The sequence below is a fragment of the Motacilla alba genome, chromosome 4A (assembly GCF_015832195.1).
Source record: "Motacilla alba alba isolate MOTALB_02 chromosome 4A, Motacilla_alba_V1.0_pri, whole genome shotgun sequence".
NCBI classification, from domain to species: Eukaryota; Metazoa; Chordata; class Aves; order Passeriformes; family Motacillidae; genus Motacilla; species Motacilla alba.
The window spans coordinates 5,190,391-5,214,515 of record NC_052045.1 but is presented as its reverse complement, the minus strand read 5'-3'; the positions used below and the strand labels follow the sequence as shown (position 1 = coordinate 5,214,515).

At 48.1% G+C, this 24,125-nt stretch overlaps 1 protein-coding gene across 5 annotated transcripts; it reads left to right on the top strand.

The window, feature by feature from the left end:
* The first annotated feature begins 6,194 nt into the window (after positions 1-6,194).
* LPAR4 (lysophosphatidic acid receptor 4) lies at positions 6,195-19,427 on the top strand. Of its 5 annotated transcripts, none has more exons than XR_005259902.1 (3): positions 6,195-6,800; positions 7,199-7,771; positions 13,740-15,008. XR_005259902.1 is itself a non-coding variant. In XM_038164780.1 (3 exons), exon 3 carries the CDS (start codon positions 16,861-16,863, stop codon positions 17,905-17,907), a length of 1,047 nt encoding a protein of 348 aa, XP_038020708.1. In that variant the 5' UTR covers positions 6,305-6,800; positions 7,199-7,771; positions 16,708-16,860; the 3' UTR covers positions 17,908-19,427. The 5 variants fall into 5 exon arrangements, 3 of the variants coding, with proteins under 3 accessions (XP_038020708.1, XP_038020707.1, XP_038020709.1); XR_005259901.1 differs by lacking the exon at positions 13,740-15,008 and adding an exon at positions 11,041-11,594; XM_038164780.1 differs by lacking the exon at positions 13,740-15,008 and adding an exon at positions 16,708-19,427 and having other exon boundaries at positions 6,305-6,800.
* Positions 19,428-24,125: the final 4,698 nt, after the last annotated feature.

The window sequence follows — 24,125 nt, the reverse complement described above, 5'->3', positions numbered from 1 at the left end:
AAAATGGACCACGGGTCACGGGTTTGCAGACTTTTAAACGTTTGGTCCATTTGCATATTGGGGGTTAGTATTCCAATTACAGCTCCAGGTAATGAACAAGTTTGCTCCCTCCAACTCACTTTTGTTTCCATCTCTCAGGGCCTGAGGCAGTGAGGTGTCCTTGATTCCCAGGCTTGGAGGGGAATTGTTTTGTCTGCCCAAAATGGGAGAACAGTACCTAACACTGACTATGGAGTTTAGAGTTATTCACTTAAGAATTGCAGGATTACAAATATATGAAAAATATAAAAGCTAAAATCCTGAGGCATCATGGGAGACCTGTGGACACCACAGGAATAGAGATGTGACTGGATAAAGGGACACACCAACAACAACAGTGCAGTGGCAGGCAGCCAGTGAGTGCTTGTTTCAGTTACATTTGGTTAAATTTTGTTTAAGTTTAGGGTATAAAAAGACTTAGTTTGTTTCAATAAATGATCTTTGGAGCAACAAGGAGGTCTGTGTGTCTTTGCTCTCCGTTGCTACAGGGGTGTGACGGGGCAGCCGTGCCTTCCCCTGGCTTGGAAGGACATCAGGAGGAAAGGTAAAAGGACAAAAATAGAGGCATTGCCCTGTTGGGGCTGCTTTCCTCTTTAAAACAAAGCTCTGGTAACAAAGGGAAAGGTTATACAAGGAATTCCATCCCTATCTAGGGAGCTCCTGGACAGGGAGGCCTTTCCCTGGCATGGTGACGCTCTTCTTCCCTCAGGAGTCAAAATATTTTTAGCAAAGCAGCTTTTATTTGGTTTATCTCCTGGATTTCTTTGCTTGGTGCTCCATTTCCAACCCGGTGGTCCTGAAGAAATGCCCCCCTCCAGTCAGGAGATCCTGCAGGACACCAGTCAGCCTGGGCAGGAATTTTGGGTCATGAACTACAAGCTTTGGGATGAATCTGAACTTCAGGCTGGACTTCCAGTGGATGCCAAGTGTTTGTTACAGGCTGGAGAAGGGAGGGTTGGGAGGAGGAAGGTCAGGTCCTGGTGTACCAGGGCTGGGGGTGTGAGGACTCCCTGATGGGCACTTTGGAGGCATTTTGGGGCCATTCCCAAGGAAATGAATGTCTGCATCTTTCAGGGATATGGAGCAAGCCCAGAGCAGACAGCCTTGGCTGCTTTGCCAAAAGCTTAATTGCAATTAGTGAGGCTGAGGGGAGGCCAAAGTCCCAGCAACAACTGGAGAGCGGGAGTGAAGCAGTGGTGGCGTAACACAAATAAACCTGCTTGCATTTGCATAACACTGGGAGTTTGTGCACCAGCAAAGCTCAGGCTGGGCAAGATTAGCTCTGCTAACGAGCTTTGCTAATCCAAGTCCTACAAGTGAGGCACAATTTGGGCATTTGACCCCGGCTGGGCACAATCACAGAGCTCCCTGGAAGCCCTGGGCTCCAAACTGCCTCATTTTTGGGGTTAAGAGACAGAATCCCAGACTGGTTTGTGTGGAAAGGACCTTAAAGCTCACCCAGTCCCACCCCTTGCCATCAGCAGGGACACATGCTGCCGTCCCAGGTTGCTCCAAGCTGGCCTTGGACACTTCCAGGGATGGGCAGCCACAGCTTCTCCAAGCAACCTGTGCCAGGGCCTCCCCACCTCCCTCCTTCGCAAGGAATCTTCAATCTGTGACTCAAACCTGGTCACTTGAAGACATTGTAAACACAACAGCAATGCTGGGCTCCCCAAGGATTGGCAAATCCCCAGGCCTGTGCCGAAGGATTTCTCTCCATGACATACACACCACGGTTTTGTCTGGTTTTCCATTATTCAGCCCTTGTGGCTTTTACCACTTCCCTTGGGAGCCTCCAGCGAAGCCCAATCTCTGCATTGTTCCAAACATTTCCTGATATTCAGCTGCTTCTTCCTTCTATTCATGCCCAGCAGAATTGTGCTCCTGCCTGGCTGCGCCCTCGATTGTTTGGGGTGCTCCCAGCCCTCTTAAACTGGGAGTTTTTGCAGTCAGAACACAGAATAAATTCCCTGATTTCTCGTGTCCTTGGGATTTGTTGAAATTTAACCTCCCTCCATGCTTCTGCCTAGGAACAGCAGCCAACCCTGGGCAAGTGCTCTGCTGGTGCCTTCTCCCTTCATTTCTGCCCTGTGGTGGCTCTTCCCACCAGTCTGGCTCTCCACACTTCCCAGGTTTGTTTTTTTTTTTTTGGTGAGGCTCATTTCCCTCTAGGAAAAATCAGCAGCACTTGCTGATGTCACGTTCCAGGTAGAGCCATCCCACAGCCTCGGCCCAGGGGAGCTGTGGCGGATGAAATGCGGGTATGGAACCTCCTGCTGGCACTGACAGCTTGGGTTGGGAGGGACCCCAAGGATCATCCAGTTCAACCCCTGTGCCGTGGGCAGCATCACCTTCCAATCCCCTGTCCCTGCCTAAAACCCTGGCTCCACCATGTCTGGAATAGGAACAGTCACCAGGATGCAGAAAAAACCCCAATAAACCAACTCCACTTCTCTGGATTTTCATTAAATCCCCGCTCTGCAGGAGGGGAGAAAAAGGGAATGGTTTTGGCGTCCCTTTGGGCACTGCCAGGCAGGAGTGATGTCACAGCTTGGGAATCAGGCTCTGGCCAGCTGGAGCGGGCGGGCTCTGCTGGAAAACACCTGCTCCCTTTGCCAGGGATAAGATTTCAGAGTAGCTGGATCCTCCTGTCAAAACAAGTGTCCATTCCCACTGGGATCTGTCCCTCTGAACGGGGGAAAAGGAGCCAACAAACCCAGATCCCACAGAAAGTACAGACATGGTGAGTTTCTGAACTCATTCTGGGGAAGAGAATAACCAGGAATTTCTTTCCTGGATGCCCTTTCTGCAGGGAGACACCATGGGCTTGATGTGGTCGTTCTTGGAAATTGCTCCATGTCATGTGGAAGAAGAGAAATGAGTGGGAAGTCTGCAGAATGAATCCCTTCTCCATCAACAAGAGAAATTACAGGCTCTGAAACTACTTAGACAACCTTGGAAGAGGCAGATGAAATTCCTGCAGGACATGGAAAGCAAAGGAGCAAGGAGTGCTGGAGACTGGGGAGGACTCTGTCTGCAGAGATGACTTTCCTGGCTTATTGGGGATAAAATATAAACAAAGGCTGAGGACAATTTGGGAGGTTTGGAGGGATATTCAAGTCCAGGCCTTGGTGCCACCAGATGTTTGGATTTACCTGACCCAGCAAACAGCACAAATTTTTATTTTACCTTTTCCCCAATTTCAGCAGCTCATGATCCTGCCTTTGCTTAAGTGCATTAAGTACAGAAAGGTCTAAACATTTGGAGAAGAAATATCCTGGCATCTATTGGCAAAAAGTTCTGTTGGACAGGAAAGTAATGGAACGTTAAGTGCTGGTAAATAAACAAACCGAGGTTTTTAAATGAGGCCTTTTTAAAATTGCAAGGGGACGGCTTCAAATGAGCTCTTCCCTTTTGTTTTTCTTCTCTGCCATTTCTCTACAGCACTCTAAAATTATTTAAAAATTCTTCTAAATGCTAATTAAAAAAACCCCAAAATTGAAAAGATGATGCTTAGCGCTCCCATTTGATTCCAAAGAGATTTTTGGTTGCTGTGTTAAAAAACTTTTCAGAAAAGGTTTCCAATGGAAGCCCTGACAAACTGTGGAACATTAGGAATTGTGCATCATTAATGAGTTCTTGAAGGGTTAGAGAATCACAGAATCGTGGAGTGGTTTGGGCTGAAGGGAGCTTAAAGCTCACCCAGTCCCAGCCCTGCCATGGGCAGGGATGCTTTCCACTATCCCAGGTTGCTCCAAGCCCCATCCAGCCTGGTTCTGTTCAGGAATTTTCCTTTAAAATCTTTTCCAGCACCTGTCTTGGTTTCTGTAAAGTGATATTTTTTTCTCTTTCCCCCAAGAAAATGCCACTATTACTGACCTTTTCCTTTAGTTTTCCTGGAAAAACCCTCAGTGAAACGCCCCATTCAAACACAATTAAACCTGTTGGTTTAATCACCCCAGTAATGATCCTTTGGGGTCACCCAGACACTAAGCATTATTCCACAGGAGTTGTGGTCCTGAAGCTGATGCTTTAAAAGCGTGAGACTTCTAGAAGCTGTGCCACAGGATGGGAAAACAAGACAGGATATCATGAATGCCTTGCAGACAGCCAAAAAATTCCAAGTACAACAATTTGAGGCACGAAGTTGGGGCTCACAGGGGTATTCCTTTCCCCAGGCAGGGTTCCTAAACCACCACCAAGCCACCCCTGATGCTCCATTTGTGCCACAGCAGCCTGCTCATGATTTCTGTGGATGGAAGGCTCCATGGAAGCCTCAGGATAAACCAAAGCCATGCAATATTTAAGGCCCAAATGACAAACGAGTTCTGCTGGGGCAGGAAAGAACAGGAAGGGAAGGAGCAATAAAGGAACAAAGTTAATGCCTTGGTCATGTATATTCCAGTGGCCTTCAGATGCCAGCTGGATTTGGGCTCTGCTCTTTGGCTCCTTGGAGGGCTCCTAAGTGCCCTGGAGTCGGAAAATTGGCACAAGAAAGCCTCAGTTGACTGAAAATACTCAGCAGGTTTGACAGCAGAAGAATTAAGTGTTAATCACTGGGAAATGCAATATGCTCGTTTTCCGGGCAAAATTATCCCATAAATTCAGGTGTTCCTGCTTGGCTGAAATCAATGGGAATTGCACATCCCAGTCCCAAAACCACACCGGCACTGGCACAACCAGGGACAGCCCAGAAGTGTCATTTCCATGGGGATTCTGTGCACGAGCAGCAAATTCTGCAAAGAGGGGGTAAAACATCTGCTTCCAAACATTGTGCCTTCTCAGCAACGACACTTTCCAACGAGATAACAGCCCAGTTTCCCTTGTTTTCCAAAATAACTCCAGATTATTGATGTCCTGCCAATGTTTTAACAAGGAGAGTTCACTAAATCCCACCCTGTCCCAAGTCTAGGACGAACACCATGGGATCAGGGTGGGGACACCAAATGGGTTGTGCAGAGATGAAGAGCCCAGGAGTCTGTTCCTTGTTTTTCCATTTTAAAGCAAACACTCTTCTGTAACTGGAACCAAGAAGAGAGGAAGCCTCCTCCTTTCTTCATGTTTGGCAAATAAACCTCTCTTAAGGGCACTGTGTTGGAAATGTTTGTACTTTATTTATTTAAATAAAAATACACAGAGCGGGTTGACAGCACAATATTTGGCCTATTTAGGAGGAGAAGGATAGAGACATCCACGGATTACTTTGAGTGCCCTGAAGGGCAGCAGGAATATATTGCTCTGGGGATGTTTTTCTTCTCATCAATACCAAAAATTTTATGTTCTGTAGGGACAAAGTTGGAATTTTTTGGTTTTTATGTGATCTCTACAGGTTAGAGAACACCATTATGGATCAACCTACAGATTGCATTTTTCCAGCTTCTAATTCTGGCTGTAGCAGAAAAAATGCTCCTTAAAAAAGAAAAAAAAATATCCTAAACCAAGTGGTGACTGAATAATCTGCTCACTACAACTTCTGGATTTAATGGCAACCATGGATGGATACAAAGCTGGAATCACTACAGTGGTTTAGAAGGATGAACTCCACAAAGGGCATAAATCCCATTCCCAATCTCCTGTAACATGTTAAGGAGTTGTTCTCCCAGGCCTTGAAGTTCCCAACAGCTGAAGACTTTTGTCAGGAGAGTTTAATTGAACCAATAACTCCGGAGAGAAAGCAAACATCCCAGCCAGGCACAGCTGCCTGGGTCCGTTCCAGCAGCAGCGAAGTTGGCACAATCACCACATTCTGCCTAAATTCTCTAAGAGGCACAGAAGTTTTGGGTTAAGATTTATGCTGCATTTGATCTTTAAGGGGCCATCACCCTCCTCTCGAATGGGTTTGCCCAGCCCGGGCGGTTTTGAAGCTCAGACTCAAGATGTTAATCTGAGAAAAAGGTTTCAGTGAGCTCATCCTAATCCGTGCCAGAGCACCCAGCTCCCGATATCCTTCTTTCCCTAAAAAAAGCTTTCGAATGCCGCGGCGTTGGTCAATGGTTTCCCACTGAGAGCTCTCACCCTCGCATGAGAATGGGTGTGAAAAGCAGCCGCATGTCCCCAGGGATCGGCATTTCCATGCAGCCACCTGAAAATGCCCAGCAGCCACGAAACTGGGTTTCTGTGTAGATGTACTGGTGATACCGGCGGGTTTTCCATCCTGAGCCTTCTGCCAGCCCCACGCTCAGGGACAGCCTTTGGCCACGCCGCCACCATTCCCCCACACACATTTTCTGCCTCTATTTTTACCAAACAAATGAAATGGACCTTTGCCCGTCGGGAGCAGGAAACATCTGCACCGCCACCGTCCACACTCCGAACCCACGCTCCTGTTTTTGCGTTTCGCTAAGCCGGGGGCTCGCAGGGGCTGAGGCTGAGCAGCCCGGAGCTGCCGGGCTGTTACATGAGATATTCAGGAAGTTATTTGCATGGAGGGATAAAAGCCTGTGGCAGCAGCCGCCTGCGCTGCAGAGGCGACTCAGCCACGGTGGCCACCAGCCCGAGGAATTACATCCATCGCAGCTTCACAATGAGTTGTTTACTGGCCTTGGCTGCCTGTGGGACGAGCCAAGGAGAGCGGAGGAAGAGGAGAGACAAACACAATGCGAGCGAGACGCGTTAGGGGGGAGGCTGGGCTTTAGCAGCAGCCCCGGCGTTTCAGCCCCATGGAAGCAGAGAGGGCTGAAAAGGGAATAAAATGAACCGTCCGCCGCCCTGCTGCTGCTGCCAGAAGAGCCTGGTCCCAACCTGAAGGGTCGATATCGAAGGTAAGAGGGGGAAAGAAGCAGTTTTTGGGCAGATTCGCCGCGCGGCTCTCGGGGGCAGCTCCCAGGCAGACGCAGCCACGCTTCTCTGAGTATTTGTAATTACGGCCCTGGAGAAGGAGAGCTGACCGGCTTTCCAGCAGGAATCCAGCGATTCAGGGCAAGAGCTCAGACTGTTCCAGTCAGCTCCCCTGAGAAGATTTAAAACAAAACAACAACCCCCCAGCCTAACAAACAGCGCCTTTCTAAATCTGCCCAGGGAAATATTTGCTATTTTATTTCCACGGCCAACTTTGCTCTGCAGCTTCCTAATCTCACCCAGTGCTCTCCCGATTCTCAGCTCCCCCCTCTCTGCTCCTCACTTTTTTTTTTTTTTTTTTTTTTTTTTTTTTAATTGGAAGGCAAAACAATTACGGCCGCGGGAAGGAAAATCCGAGCTTTGAGGAGCTTTTCCCTGCTCGTTCCCATCGGGCACGCTCTCCCAGGCTGGGTCCCCCGGCTAATTGCTCAGGAAATCCGCGCTGCTCATTGTCGGGCTGTCCTTAAGCTGCTAATTCCGAACTGGGAGAGGCTCTGGAAGGGAATCCATGGATAGAGCCCCGCGAGAGGGACCCAGCGGAGAGCCGGGGCGGGGCGGGCTCCGGCGCTAATAACACATCCCTGCCCAATGGAAAGCGTTTCCTATGGAGACCCCCAGGAGTTCCCCCTGCCCACAGCCCCTGCCCCGACACTGGGCCCATTCTTGCGTCCCGTTTTCCCAAGACACGATGGCAGCAGCGCTCGGCAGCCCCGATCCCGCTCGGAACAAAGGCCGGGCAGCTGCCCCCCAGCGCGGAGTTTGAGGATGAGCGGCTGAACTTGGACAAAGTGGGATTTCCGCGTGGGAATAACGCGGTTCGTGTCCCAGGGACACAAAGGACTGTCAGGGAGGGATCCCGTGGGATACCCGAGCCGTGGGCATGGTGGCGGTCCCGGTAAGTTCCCCCCCTTCCCGAGGCAGGAGAAGCGGCCGGGTTTGGTGGCAGCTCCGGGTGGGGGCTCTGGGGGCTGGGATGGATGTGGGGACGAATCCCGCCGGCTTTCACTGGAGAGCCGCGGTGTTTTCCCCACGCCGGCGACTCCCCTTCCTCCTGCTCCAGCCCTGCCATGGCAGAGGCTGCTCAAAGGCAGAAAGATGAGCTCCGAGTTTCGGGAAAGTAATTCCTGTGCGAGCGACTCCTCCAGATTGCAGGGAAATGGTTCTGACTCCCGGCGCAATTCTCCATTCCCACCGAGATTCTCGTTGTGGCACTGCAGGTGACAAGTTTAGGGCTTTTCTGTCCTGTTTTGGTTGTATGTTTGTGAAAAGGATCCCTTGGTTACAGCTTTCTATTGTACTTGAAGTCAGTGTCATAAAGACACTCTAGGCTTATAATGGGTTGGATATAAATGTGGCATTCACCTTCCTTTAACGGAGGGCTGGTTCCCCACAAACTATACCCAAAAAATTAGGAATTAAGTTATAAATATTATACTGAAAACTTTAAAAATTTGATTTATCGCTTTGGCTTCCATTCATGGCTAAAATCTACCCCTTTAAAGCTGCAAAATTCAGTGAGAAAAATTCAAAGACAGCTCTAAAAAACCCGAAATGGGTGTCTGAAGTAAAATGAACGATGAACAACATCATTTAAAGATTTGGCTGTTTGGAAGACAGAGGATTTAACACAATTTAAGCACATGGCAGAAAAATTTTGCAGGAAAAGTATAGAGGTTTTAATGACATTCCCAAATCATTGTTTGAGAGGAGACAATTGTGTGTGGATTTTGTATTGCTGCCCTATAGGAACAGAACAGTCAAATCCAGAGGATGGGAAGTGCAAAGTTCACAGCTCGGTGATAAGGACATTCCCCCCTTGTAGTACTTTTCCATCTTCTTGCCCTTAGGAGCATTCCCTAAAAACAAAACAGGCAGGAAACCCTGATACTTTGGGAGATTCAAAGCCTCTGCATTTTAAAAGAAAGTCCTGAAACACAGAGGAGGGAGGAAGGGGGTGGGAGAGGAGGCTGAACAAACATTTCACTGGATTCCTTTGAGGCTAAAAATGAGAATCCTCCTCAACTGATAAAAATCGATGTCTTCCAAATTCCAGGGTCAAGAGCTCAGCTCCACACAGCCAAACACAAGAAATGCCCCAGTTCTGCACTCACCTTCATTTAGGGCGATGCAATGAGGCACAAAACTGCAAAGCTGCACCTGGGGTTGCTGAGGAGGAGGGATGGAAGCATTCCCTGGGCAGGGAGAGGATGCTCTCCAGCTGGAAGATGGATCAGTCCTCCAGCAGTGACCTCATGGCTGCAGCACAGGAGCAGGAATTAAAGAGGTTTTACCCAGAGCTTGGGCCAGATCCTGGGGACAGGGTGCGCTGTTGGAGGGGACATGGCAAAGCAATCTGGGATGCTGTCATTGTGGCACTTGGAGCCATCTGGGTGGATGCCGTGTCCATGATCCATCCCTGCCGCTGCCCCTCGCCCTGCTTACGGCATATTTGGGATTTGGGGCTCTATTTCCCGATGTCTGAGCGTTGCTGGTCAGGGCTGTGTGGCTGGAGTGGTGCTCCAGGATCCCAAAGGAGCCGGCAGGGAGCCGTCCCCGTGGGCTGGGCAGGGTGGGGATGGCTCCTGGAGCACTCAGCCACCCTCAGCAGGTCTTTCCAGGTCAAGCGTGCGTGCAGAGCCTCACTCTGCTCCTCCACATGTTGCTCCTCCTCCCTAAATAAGGATCCGATTTAGTCCCGGGGAAGGGGAGCCACCACTTTCCACAGAAGGGAAATTCTCTCCCTGAAAAGAGGAGCTCTTTATTCCCAGAGCAGACAGTGGCTCTGCAAGGCTTCCTCCTGCACCAGCTCCCAGTTCAGCCCCATGAAAGGGGTAAAGATCCACCCTGCTCCAGAGCCAGCCCAGCCTGAGCTGACCCTGGCTGCAGGAAAATTTGCTGGATAATTTGTGAAGTGTTTGGTTGGTAGGAAAAGGATGATCTCTTTATCTTGGCAAGTGAAATTAAGGGACATTCATCAGTCCCTGAGCCTTGAGACAAAGGTGTGTTCTGGCAGCAGAGCAGATCCTTTCTCTGGTCAAAACATGAGCTCATCAGGCTGTGAGACCCTGTGATGCTGTAAATACACAGCCACAACAGACCTCTTCTTTTCCTCTCATAATATTCCCATTTTCCTTTCTTGAACCTGCAGACAACTCACCCTCTTCCTCCCCAGCATGTTTCACAGATGGATATAACCATATTTAGCAGGAAAAGCAGCATCCAGCCCTTGCACGATGCCAAAATGTCATTGACTTGCCCTCATAATTAGAAATCTGATTTCTAAGAAGCTTCACTGCAGAAGCTGAGATTGGCTATTTCTGCATTGTGGAGTAATTTCTTAGTTATTTTACCACTTCACAGAAAAAGCCAGGTTGGACAAGGCTTGGGGGTGGAAGGTGTCTCTGCCCATGGCAGGGATTGAACCGGATGGGCTTTCAGTTCCCTTCCAACCCAAACCATGCTGGGATTCTGCAATCCTCAAAATTTCCCCTTTTCCCCTAAGGATAAAGGCATTGAAGAGAATCCCTGTTAGATCAACCCCCTGCAGTAAATGAATGCAGGGCACAGATCCCTCAAGGTCCCAAACACGGATTTTGTCCAGCCCCGCAGACGGACTGGCCCAGCACCCGAAGGAATCCAGACAGCCCCTCCAGCCAGGCCACCTTGCCAAGGTGAAATTGGTGTTTGTGCTGCTGTGCTGGCACCTTCTTGGTGCAAGAAAAGTCCATTTCTGGACAGTGGGAGGAGAAAGTTCAGCTGTCCCATTTCAGCAAAGGGAGCGCAGAGCATCCAGCCCAGCGAGATGAGGATGGGGTGACAGGAGGGCTCCACGTGGCTCGGAGGAGCTGAGGAAAGGCAACAAGGAGCCAAAAAGCCACGGAATGGCCGAGGAACCACTGGAAATTGTGTCAGGGAAAGCGAAGAAAGGCAGCTTGTTGGGCAGGCTGCTGACTGGGAACCTTTTGGAACTGTGAGCAAATAAACCCAGGCCTGTTGTTGGAGTCCCCAGTGGCTCAGGGAAACAGGAGTCTCTTATTTTATTTTTTTTTTCTTAGCCACACTTTGTAATGAACCAGAGCTACATCAAGGACAGGGCAACCTCTACCCCAAACATTATTCCTGGGTGAAAACAACCTGGTCTGACAGGGTAACTTTGCTTTTCAGCACTTCATCAGCTTTTCTTTGCATCTAAATCTTCTCTATTGAATCCAGCACTGCCATTATCCAGCAATCCCTGGGGCTCCGAACAAGCAGCATTCCCGCACTCCTGCAGCACCAAAGGCCGCTCTTACAAGTGTTAAATAATGCAAACTTCGCCGAGAAGTTTGGGGTGAATCCCATCGTTTCCTGGCTGCGGCCCAGCCCCTCTGGAGGCTGCTGGGGATGGGGAAAGGCAGAGCACGCCAAGGGTTAAAGGGTGATGTAAATGGAGAGAGACATTCTCAGCGCAAACAAAAGGAGAGTCATGCCCTGAGGATCAGTGGCTGAATATGGGGTAAGGCAGTTCGCGAATCTCTTCTGAAGGAAACATTTTAATTAGCTCAATCCAAAACAGATACAGCCCAGAGAAGGCACCACCAGCAGGAAATGCTTTGTAAGTCTCAGAGGACAGTGAGGAGACAACGGCGGTGCTGAGCAATTAAAAACAACCAAAAAAAAAAAAGAAAAAAAAAAGGAAGAAAAAAGGAGAGCGCCTTTAGGGTTCGGGCTGAGAGGCTCAGGTTTCCTTCCCTGCTCCATCCTGGAGAAGAATGAAATCGGGGTCCTGCTGCAGTGGCGCACAACAGAAAGGAGCTGCTGAACTTGGAGGGGTGCGAGGGTCCCCAGGAGCCAAGGCCAGCCCAGACCAGGGGACAGCTGCGCCCGGTGGCTGCCACCGCATCCCTGCGCTCGCTCCCGGCTCAGCGAGAGGCGATGCCTCCCCAAGCAGCCCCGTATTTCGGGTTTTTCTCTGCAAACCCGGCTGCTGAAACCTGGCTGAAGCGAGCCACTCCCAACGCCAGCTTCCCACAGGTACAGGAGACGCTGTCGCAGCGAGGGCTGGGGACTGTCGGGTCCGGTGACACCGAACACAATAAGTGTCAAAGCCATGCATAAGAGCCTTCCTGCCCTGTTTTTTAGGCTAATCACCCGCAAACGTCCCCATTCCCCGGCATACCGGCCGGGCATTCACTCCGATAAACCGGGCAAGAATGGCCCTTTGAAGCGCCACAAACCTCCGTGGACTTCAAAGTCCCACTTGTGTCTGCTCTTTCCCCACTGTTCTCCAATACATCACTTAGGATTAGGAAATGAAAGAGATTAAAGCGTTTCTCCTTCCCAGCGCTTGGGATCCTCAATGGAGCTTTGTTTACAGGCAGCTGCCCCGCTCCCCACCCTCTAATCCCGGCCTTCCCCTGCTCCTACCGCACCAGGGAAGGAAACTGAGAATCTGCCAGGAGCTCCAGGGAGGATGGAGCGCTCATAGACACTCAGCGAGCTGGGCCCAACCCCAAAATTGGAGTCCCAAGCTCTTTCCCATCCCTACACCTTTCTCTGAAGGAGCCAGAGGCAGCATCACCTGCTCCAGCTTTCCATAAGCCCACACTGCTGGCACTGGGAAGAGAGGCAGCATCGCTGTGCAGCTCCAGCTCCTGCCCTGGCAGCCTCCAGCAGGGGAAAATCAGCCACCAGATTGCCCCAGGCTGCAGGTTTGTCCTTAAAGCTGCTGCCAGCTCACACTCTCAGAGCTCTCCCTGAACAAAACCAACTTTTACTGAAAAAAAAGAAAGTAGAATTAAGTGGAGATTCCATTGCAGGAACTGAGATGTTCAGTTTTTCAGATAGAAGAAGGCTTTGGTTTTTTTAAAAATATGTAATAGTTTTGATTTTATCTGTTCAAACAAATGCAGTTTAATCTTATTTTATCTATAGTCACCAGCCTAGAAGAACCCAAGTCCTACAGACTTACACAGAATTATCATCTCTGCAAAAATCTGCCAAAACCGAAACATCTCCTCACAAAAAAACCCTTTTTTTGTACCTTCTGCCTAATTAAAGTGGAACAAAGGAAGGAAATAAAGGCCAAGAAGCTGCAGAGCTGAGTTTGTTGTACAGCTGTAACCCTGGGCTGCGTGGTGGGAGTAAGTTACACATCCCACAGGCGTTGTAGCCATGGGGTGAGGAGCATGGAGCTGCAAACCCTGGAGTGAATGGAATTCTTGTCAGGAGAAGGCAGAAATTAAGCTCTTGCTGTGCCCCAGGCTGGGGGCTGAGACCCTCTCAAAACACGAGCAGTGGTGCCATAACCTGGGAGAAAACCCAGAGAAACCTCCCCAGACCCCACTGTCCTGCAGGTTTTGGCTTCTCCACCTACAAACCTTTGTTTCTCAAGGTTCAAGAGAGAACCTGAGTACACACCATGATAATCCAGCAAAGACCCTTCAGCTCTGGGAGGTTTTCCCATCAGGGCTGTGCCAGACCTCCCAGCCCAGAGTTCAAATGAACACACAGGGTGTCCTTCACGTCCAGACTGATAAAGCTCCGCTCATCTGACATCTCACATGACTAAAAGAAAATGTGATGATGCCAAAAATGCCAGCCCCAAACTTCACGCTGCTGTTTGTCTGACCTCAGCTCGCTGCACATGCGGAGAATGGGATCAGTGTGGAGCAGGAAGAATGGAATAATGGAATGACAAGGCTGCTTTTAAATTTGTTTTTTTCCCTGCGGTAATTCCTGTTCTAACAAACAGCTCCTCTGGATGGAGCTGCAGTCTGGCAGTTTGGAGGTGTCTTGGGGTGCTGGGAGGAGGAAATACAGGAACTGTAAACAGGATACTCAGGCACCATAGGAAGTAACACCAAGTTTTCCTCTCTTTTCAGTCCTTGGAGGATGGGAAATTTCTGCTATAAAACAGCAAAGCCTGGAGCTACTCTGCTGAATCTCACTCTGAATTACAAGATTCTGTGAGGGATGGCTGCTGGAGGTTTGCTGGTACCATCCCTGCTAGGAGAGAGAATATTCTGAATTTTATCACACTAAACAGGGGGCTTATTCTGTTACATTCCTCCCCTCCTGGACTGGCTCCCAGTTGAAATATAGGATTTAAAGCTTTGCCCTGCCTGAAATATAAAAAAACCTCTACTTTGTCATCCTGTATTTACTCATTTTTTTAGAAATATATTGCTTTACTTTTTCCCAGCAAGGCAACAGCAGTGGTGACCGTGGTGTCCATGAAGAGCATCCCACTGCTTTAATCCATAGTGGAAAGGAAGGAAAGGGAATTTTACACTCGGAAAACTCAATTTGTGTCCTACAGAATTTAAAGCACATGGCTGGGTTTCAAAGCCACTTGTCAGCTTGTTTAAACACCTCAGGGTTCCATAGGTAAACAAGGCAGGCTGTATTTTAAAGCCCACAAGTTAACTAGACAATTGCTGGCAGGCAATTCCCAGAGATTAGACACTGGAAAAAAACGGGATTTGACCTTGGGGCTGTCTGGAGCAGAGCAGGGAGAGAAGAGTCAGGTGATGGAGCATCTTTTTTCTTGCGTGAGGAGTAGCTGGGTCAGGCTGCTGGCAGCACGAGGTCGGCAGCAAAGGTGAGAGTTCCAAAGGCACCTTTCAAACCTGGGTCTTGAGGAACTGCCAAAATCCAGGCCAGGCTGGAAAGTGGGGTTTCCATGGGGCTCCCAGGCTGTGTGAGGTTTCCAAGGACAGCCAATCCCTCTGAGATCTCCCCAGCAAGACCCAGAGTGGACCCTGGACCAGGAGAGTGTGGCACACCTGGGGTTCACACACCCAGGGAGTCACATTCCAGCATGAACACAAACTCCTGATGGAGATAACAGGGAGTGTCTGCACTGGGAGGGAGCTCCAAGACAAGGATTTAATGCTTTAGGCTGAAGGTTAAGCCAAGGCTCAGCTATTCCTGTTGGAGCTCATGTCAGCTTTCCAATCCAACTTAGCTCTTGTTTAAAGGCATTTGAACTTTCAGGCTAGACCTTTTACCACAGATCCAAAGAAAGTGAGTTCAATCCCACATTTGGGATTTTACTCCTGTCATTCCCATAAATTTAAATATTTGATATTGGGTTTTTAGCTTGTTTCCCAATAAAGCTAATTTAACCGTGAATTTAGGAGTAAAAACATCTCCACAGGAGAGACCTCCAAGTTCCAATTCATCTTTTTGGATGTCCAAAGGATGAAGTCATCTGGGAAGGCAGATCTGGCCGTCCTCCTTTCTTGCTACTTTGCCAGGTACAAAGGCGAGGTGATGCCTGCTCCCAGGGTCACAGCACCAGATTTTGGGAAGCCTGTGGTTCTCCAGGCATTTCCAGGTGAGGAATTTGCCCCTTTCCCCCAGCAAAGCCGTGGCTATCCCAGCTTTCCCAAGACTTGCCATTTTACCAGCAAGGCTGACAGCTTGCATGCGAGAACTCCCAGGAAAGTTACATCTGATTTTGATCATTTGCATCCCAAATTGTCTCGGAACCATGATTTGTTTTCCATTTTATTTGTTTATTTGTTGCCATTGCAACCTTTAACACAACTCAGTGACAGGTTTGGAACTGAAACTCCTCTGTCAGGGGTTCACTCTGGAAAGGATCCCACTCTTCACAAGGGTTTCGCCTCCAAACTGCTCCCAGTTGTAGCTCCTAAATTTCTTAGATTACAAGAAGATTCCAAACTAGTTCTTATTTGGTTGGCTGGAGTTTGTAAGGAAAAGGTCTTTCCCTTCATGACCCAGCTTTGTTCCACATTTCCAAGAAGGGCTGAGCTCATGATCCAACGCACAAACCCCCCTGCTCCAGAGGGACTTTTCTCGAGGTGACTTTCCAAGGGATTATTCTCACAGGCATTAAAAATACTTAAAATAGCCAGGAGACATGATCCAGGGAGTTCAGGAAGCACCTATGTCCAAGTAAAAACATGCTCACTTCACGTGTCTCCGAAGCTTGTTGAGTTGGGACAAAGTCTTACAAGAGTGTAGTCCATGAGATTTCCCAAATTTCACATTCCAAACCTCGACAAAGAGTAGGAATGAAAAGCAGCTGTTGGTACAGCTTAGAGGAATCTTTCTTGGGAAAGTTTTACACTTGCAAAAAAATTCCTTTTGGAAGTAATACCATATTTGCAGACATTTTTAAGCAGGGAAAAAAAGAGAAACGTGGCTTTGGGAAGTGTTTTTGGTAAATATTTCTGAGCTACAACAGTTTTCCTCTTTGGAAAACATGTGTAAGGATGCTCCTATTTTCAATTAGAAAAAAGGCAAAGCAGCTCTTCTTTATCATAGATTTTGGCAGGGTTTTTTAATACTTTTCCATCAAAAAAGGTTGAAAATCCATGGAACTCGCCTTTGTGCACAGTTTAAAGCAAACACTACAACCTTCAGCTTTTCTTCTCCTGTTACAGGTTTAGGGCAAAATTTCAGATGTTTCATTCTGTTCAACTTCTTTCCAAACATACTGGGCAGATTCCATCTCAGATTTTAAAGAAAAACCTTTCCAAAGGGAATGTTGGAATTATCACAGAACTGTTTGGGTTGGAAAGGACCTTAAAGCCCCTCTTGTTCCAACCCCTGCCATGGACAGGGACACCTTCCATAGACCTGGCTGCTCAGAACAATCACTCTCCTTCAAACAGGAGGATGAGGAGGAATGGAAGGAAAGGAAAGGCCAAATTCAGTAAATTCCATCTCCAACTGGGAAAAAACCCCAATAATAGTGGAATTTGTAAAGACTCGCTTGAAAACTAATTCCTGCTCTTGTTTGCACATCCATTAATTTGGGAATTTCTCTTGCACAGCCACTTTTGCTCAAGACTGATGGCAGTTCTCTGTCTCTTTTAGGATGAAAGGATCCATGAGGGAGATGCGGTAGGAAGGAGTCCAGCCACCTCCCTGGAATGTGTTCCTTCGGGAAGGGACGAGCTCCCTGCCTTATTTTATGGATGTCACTGAAGTAGACTTTGAAGGCCTTTGGAAGCCCATCCCAGACTTGGCATGGGAAACCACAGCAACAACCATACCTGCCTGACAGATGATTCCTTCAAGTACAACCTGTACGGAGCCGTGTACAGCGTGGTCTTCATCCTTGGCTTGATCACAAACTGCGCCTCCCTCTTCGTTTTCCTCTTCCGGATGAAGATGCGGAGCGAGACGGCCATTTTCATGACCAACCTGGCGGTTTCAGACTTGCTTTTTGTCTTCACTTTGCCCTTCAAGATTTTTTACAACTTCAACAGGCACTGGCCCTTCGGGGACAGCCTGTGCAAGATCTCGGGCACGGCGTTCCTCACCAACATCTACGGGAGCATGTTGTTCCTCACCTGCATCAGCGTGGATCGCTTCCTGGCCATCGTGTATCCCTTCCGCTCCCGCACCATCCGCACCAGGAGGAATTCCGCCATCGTCTGCGCCGGCGTTTGGATCCTGGTCCTCAGCGGAGGAATTTCGGCCTCGCTGTTCTCCACGACCAACGTGTCCAACACCAGCACCACCTGTTTCGAAGGGTTCTCCAAAAGGATCTGGAAAACCTACCTGTCCAAGATCACCATATTTATTGAGGTGGTGGGATTCATCATCCCTCTGCTGCTCAACCTCACGTGCTCCTCGCTGGTTCTCCGGACTTTACGGAAGCCGGCCACCCTGTCCCAGATTGGGACGAACAAGGAGAAAGTGCTGAAGATGATCATCGTGCACGTGGCCATTTTCGTCGTGTGCTTTGTCCCCTACAACTCCATCCTGTTCCTGTACGCGCTCGTGCGCTCCCAGGCCATCGCCAACTGCTCCCTGGAGAGGTTTGCCAGGACCATGTATCCCATCACGTTGTGCATCGCCACCCTCAACTGCTGCTTCGACCCCTTCATCTACTACTTCACCTCTGAGTCCTTCCAGAAGTCCTTCAACATCAAAACCCAGATCAAAATGGAATCTCTCTTCAAGACAGAGATGCCGCTCACAAAGACGGCGCTGCCGGCGCCGCAGGATGAGATCAGTGACCAGGCCATCACCAACGGAGGAGATCCCACATCTGAATCCCATTTCTAGGGAGATGTTTACACAGGTAGTTACCCCCCATTAACTCCTGATTAACACCACGTGGCAAAGAGCAGCACCAGAAAATGGGGGCTCACACGTGGGGTTAATGAAGAAAAGCTGCTGGGGGGTGACAGATCCTCACACTGGGATGGTCCCATCATGTTCCACAGGTGAACACAAAGTATGAAAATCCCAATGGATCTCCCTTTGGAGATTATGGATAGGCTACAACACATGCATCAGCTCAGGAGGGAACCGAACAGTTTCTTTAACCAGGAGATGCCAACATTTGGCATTTTCCCCCCTCAGCAGTTGACATGGGACCAGTTGGGAAATAGAAAATTTCATTTTTTTAGAGATTCCTGCCAATATTTCTGCCTTCTGCAGGTGCATCCTCATATGTTAACTCAGTAACTTCCCACAATATGTATGTTTGCTTACAAAGGCATAATAAAAGCTTGTGGCTTTTCCTTACTCCACTGCCAGAGTGCAGAGCCTGGTTTTCCTAGAGACTGGAATTTATGGAGAGGTTTGAAGTGTAAATAATTGTTTAGCAGTTAGGCAAAAGAGTTGCTTGGTGACAGAAAAGATAATAAGAAAAAAAGATAATTATTACTACAGTTTTGAAAGAAAAAGTTTCATTTTTATCAGATTAAGCTGTCATTTAATTTATTTGATTATTTTTAATGCCACATCTGGGGAGGAGTAAAGAGCTCATTAATGATCTGTTGCACCTGGGCTCTTTTATCCCAGGGGATTAAATTACTGTTTCTGGGAAGGGCTGGACTGTAAAGTTAGCTGGAGAAGGGCCTGAAACCCCAGAGTTCTTCCAAGGGCAAAGCTCCCATACAGAAGCTGAGGCAGCTGAAGGCCCAGGAGTGCTGATCCCACTGAAATATGGACAAGAGGTGTCACAGCACCCAATTAAGGGAGGATCTGTGATTGCTTAATGGGTTTTTAGGGCTCAAGGTAACTAAAAAACAATTTACTGCACTCTTTTCTTAGCTGGTTACAGCAATCTTGTCTTGTTTTCCAATTAATTTATTACCTTTCTTTTTATAGATTACAGAAATATATGGAAAATTAATTATTTGTATGTGTTGCATTTTACCACCTGGTTTCTTTCTCCTGCTCTTGGCTCGTGTTTGAAGCTCTCCAGCCCTTCCCAGGCTGGTTCATTCTTAAGTGTAAGACACAGAAAGGAGGAGAACAATTTCATTTGAAAAAATATAAAGTTACAACTTGTTAGCTCAGCAATCTACATTACTATGGCAAAGCTACTTCTAGGGAATTATTGCCAAAAAAAAAGAGACAAATTATTAATTGAGCAGATGTTTTCCACTCAACTCTATTTTAAGTCTCTCTGATGAAGCCTCGTGAGATACAAGAGCAGCACCTCAAATGTGATCATGTAAAGCAACAGAGATTTAAGTGTGAGAAGAATTCAGCTGTAAAATGTTAATGCTTCCAAGGGAATATTTATTTAGCACTGCATTCACTTTGAATAAAGAAGTCAGTGGCTAACCAAGGTTGAGAGACCCCAAAAATGATTCTATTTCAGCCCTAAAATGTCAGTTATTGGAGAAAAGCATATGATCAACTCATTATATGCAGAGAGCATGAGAGCAGCCAAAAATATTCTATTTCAGCTCTGAGTTACAGCAATATTTACTGGAAACTTGCACACAGGACTGGCCTGGGAGGCTTTTCTGGAGAGTAAACCCGCAGACAATTGCACTTTGCAGCAGAAAAATGTGAAAACAGGGAGAGATCGTTGAAAAAAGTTGGTGGAATGAGGTCAGTGTGGCAGGACAAGGGATAGGCAGTGACAGGGAATTTGTCAGCAGCTGGGAAAGGTTTACCTGCAGCCCAAGGGATGAGCTGGGCTTTAGGAAGCAGCAATATTTCCATTTAACCAGTGCCTTGTCACTTTTCCTGCCTGTGCCCCTTTCCTACCGGACCCAAACTCTCGACAGGGAATTTTAAAATCCCAGTTCCATTTGGCTGATCAGCCCATCTCAACCCCTGCCATGAAACGTGTGCATTTCAGAGTAGTTGTTCCCTTCAGATCAAAAGGCAAAGTGAGGGATTTGCCAGGCTGGGTTCTCCCTATGGAACAAATCCTTCATCCCATGGCAGAGAGGAGGGTTGGGGAGCCATCAGCAGCTCTGACACACCCCAAACCCTGTGAGAAATGGGGCACCCCATCCCAAACCCTGCCAGGAACTGGACTCAATGCTGCATTTTTTTAGGGATGAGAGAGGGAAGGGAAAAGAACAGGAAGAATTCATTGACAAACTTGCTTTCTAGGGGTGAGAGAAGGAACAAGAGTGAGAAGGATTCACTAAAAAACTGAGAGTGCATTTAGAACCATAGAATATCCCAAGCTGGAAGTGACCCACAAGGATCCTGGAAGTGCAACTCCTGGCCCTGCACAGGACAGCCCCAAGAATCCCACCCTATGCCTATAAACATCTTCCTACTTGCAAGAAAAATATTTGGAACAAAAGAAAACGCTCTTCTCTGAGGCAAAGCCCTGCTTAATTCAGATTTACAGAGATGAGAAACCTGTTTACACTCGGCTTGTTCTCAGCAGGCAACATCCAACTGCCAGCTTGGAAATCTTGTTTTAAAGCTGCTGCTTTACACTTGCAAAGCAAGAAGAGATTCCAGAGTTTGTGGGGTTTGGGAGCTTTGTGGGACAGGGCTGTTCTCATGTCTGGTGGCTGCAGAACCTCTCATTTCCAGAGTCCTGGGACACCTTCTGCTCTGGGTGTGCTCCACAGACCTTCCTCTGGTAAAATCCAAGGGAAGAAAGAAAAATCCAGGCTAGAAACCACTGTCTGGGCTTCTGAAGGAAATGGTAAAGAGAGGAGGGAGAGAACTGCCTGGGACTGGACAAGCTCCAGGCCCCACATCCATGGCCTGCCTGTAATCCCAGCATAATGGGTGTCTTTTTGGGAACCAAACCAGTGCCAATGCTTACAAATTTCTGTTTGCAGTTTTATGGGGCAAGAGCTGTGGTGGATATTCTCACATAAAATGTAATCCTATCATCCTGTGCCAAAATGCCAACTGAAAAGATCCATTATTTTGTAATTTAAGACCTCATAAATTATATGGAGATCACATGATGACTGACACTCACATCTGCTGGGACAGGTCTTGACTAATCTGGTTTTTTCTAGGTCAGGTACACTGAGTACACACGCCATGGTTTGTGGATAAATAACCAATTATGCATTCAGAGGGAGGAAAAGTCATTTTTCAGATGTCAGCAAAGCCAAGCTGGGAGGAGAGGGTGGCAGAAAAGTGGATTCCCAGCTTTTCTGGCTGAGGGGCAGCTGAGTGTTCCTCCCCCTGACAACGGGCTGCTGTCAGCAAAGACAACGCCACAACTTCAACTTTAAAAACAAAATCAAATTAGTTAAAAGTCACTGCCTTTAGAGGCTCAGACGGGACCCAGAGATCCTAAACAAACATTAATCATGGACTTCCTTGCTCCCAGCCAGCTCCCTGCTCCCATTCCCCAGTCCTCCCACAACATTCATTCACCAGCTTTGCAACCCATTGCCCAGCTGGAAAAGCTGCAGCTCCAAAAGGCTCCTGGGCCCTCTGCTCAGCCCAAACCCACCCCGGGGTGCCCACACCTGGTGAAATTCTGTGCCAGTCCAGAGGAGGAAGCAGGGCTTTGTTCTGCAGTCCCAGGGAAGCTGCTCTTGGTGGCCCCACGATGGGTGAAAGGTGCCAGGTCTTGGGTAAATCTTGTGAAAATCTCCACCAGCTTTGCACAATCAGTGCAAACTATCCAGAGTCACATCTGTGAGCCACAAGGGCAAAGAGGCAGCACAAGTCACGTATAAAAGCCATGGATTAGCTCTTGGATGAGCCAGAGGGAGAGTCAGTCCCTGTGCTGCACATAGACACCAGCCAGCCAGGCTCTGCTCCTCCTATCCCTGCTCCCTGCATGGATCCAGCCTTGAAATCCCTCTAAAACTAACCCTGAGAAGTTTTTTTGATGGTCCTCCCTGAAGTTCTCAGTGGATGAGGGAGGGAGGCTCCACTCCTGACCCAGCAAAAATACATGGGTGACCCAGAAGGAATTTCCCTGTGCCAGAGAGACACAGCACCTCTGACAAACCTCTCAAGGGCTGTGGCCCTGCAGAGCTCCCCCATGACACTCCATGCCGTTCCCAGCAGGAAGGTTTGCTGTCCACAGGCAGGAAGTTGCCCTGTGACAGTGTCCTTTGGTGTGACCTGCTGGCCACAGGGAGCCCTCAGCATGGGGCAGCCCCAAAGCTTTGCTGCGTCTACAGAGCTCTTGGGGCAGGATTTGGGGACAGGAACAAAGCTGCCCTCACTTCACTAAGCAGGTTTTGGTGCTCAGCATTAACTGAAGAAAGAGGCAGAGTTGTTCTCCATGGATTAGCAGCCCAAGCCTTGTTTTTGCTGTAATTCCAGGAAAGCTGTAATTTTTATTTCTGAATGCTGCCCCCAGGCTGACCCCAGAGCCCAGGCTGGTCTGAGCTGTGTGCACACCCTCTGACACTCCACGGACCATAAATCACCCCTAGAATCATGGAATTAAGGTTGGAAAGACCTCCATGATCATCAAGTCCGACAATCAACCCAGCCCTACCACATTCACCACAGAGCCATGTCCCCAAGTGCCACATCCAGACAGTTTCTGAACACTTCCAGCGACGGGCACTCCACCACTTGGCTGTTTCAATGCTTGACAACCCTTTCTGTGGAAGAATCTTTCCTGATATCCAATCTAAACCTCCCCTGGCACAACCTGGGGCCATTCCCTCTCATCCTGTTGTGATATTTGTACATATCTCCCACATCTCCCTGAAATTCTGTGCCATGGAGATGCCACTTGGAGAAAATCAGGTTTGTGGGAGGTTCAAGCAAGTGAGGAAGACGTATCCAAAACAGCTTTGCTTCCCACAAGAGTGGTCAAAGCTCCTTTTCTCTGGGTACAGATTCCAACCATGGGAATGTTCTGCCTTTCCTGTTTGTCCTGTCAGGACCTGGGTGTGTTTAAAGGCTCATTCTGCCCAATGTGAAATCCCTGAAGTGTCCAAGGCCAGGCTGGAGGGGGCTGGGAGCAACCTGGGATAGTGGGAGGTGTCCCTGCCCGTGGTCTTTAAGACCAATTCCAACCCAAACCTTTCCATTATTTAAGACAGTGATTTTAAGCTCTATAAAATGTTCATATTTCACAGCAAAACATGGAGCTGTTCCTGTTTTTTACCTCTGGAAAATACAACTTCAAACTAACACTTAACGTCACTTAAAACTAACTTTTAACGCTGCTGGCTGTTCTTGATTTTAATTCTTAAATTTAATTTCCATGCAAAACACCAGGACCTTCACACCCCTAAACCACTGGGACAAACAAGGAGTGGGGTGGTTGCTTTTTGGGATCACTTGGCATATGTTTTCCAAGAAAACGGTCCAGTTCCTAAGAAAACCCTGGGCTGGCTTTTCCCTGCCTGAGGGATTTGAGCAATGTAAATATTGTATAGAAGTGACCAACGCCCGTGTTTTGCACTGTTTGCTCTTTTCTGTATCTCTGTGGATGTGTGTGGATGATGAAAAAAGAAAGTTTTTTTTCTGCAAAACCAGAACGTGTGAGTGTTCTCATTTACCCTGACTTACATAAATACACAGTGTTAGCTGGAATAATATTTAAATTTCACTTTCTCTGTAGCCCTCTCAAATCCTGGTACATCCAGCACACACAGAGATTTTCCTGGAAACCCTCAGCATGGAAACTGATCTTTCCTTTTTCTTGGTGTGTACAAATCCCCCCATTTCTTCCATCATTAACCCAAATCACCTCTGCAGTCATGGAATATTTTCTTGGAACTCATTCCCTAGATCACTTCTAAGACCACAACACACAGGAAAAAACCAAAGCAGTTGCGCTGAACCTATTTTAATTTATATTTCCCCAAGTTCTCATCTTTCCTGCACGGGATGACAGACTGCTAGCAGAATAAAATTAACCTTAAAAATATCTTTTGACCACTGGAAGGGCTGTGCTGCTTCCAAAGCTGGCCTTGTGTGTTATCCCTGGAAATTCCATGGAATAAAAGCCCTCTCAGCACCAGGGAGGGTTGAAATCTTACTCAGGGAGTCTGAGAACCTCATGGATGACACTGAATTAGCAGCTGATCCCCAGGGGAGGTGTTACTTTATGTCCTAAATCAATATTA

Excerpts from the sequence above, each read along its gene's own strand:
- LPAR4 (XM_038164779.1), top strand. The coding sequence starts at position 16,861 with ATGGGAAACCACAGCAACAACCATACCTGCCTGACAGATGATTCCTTC.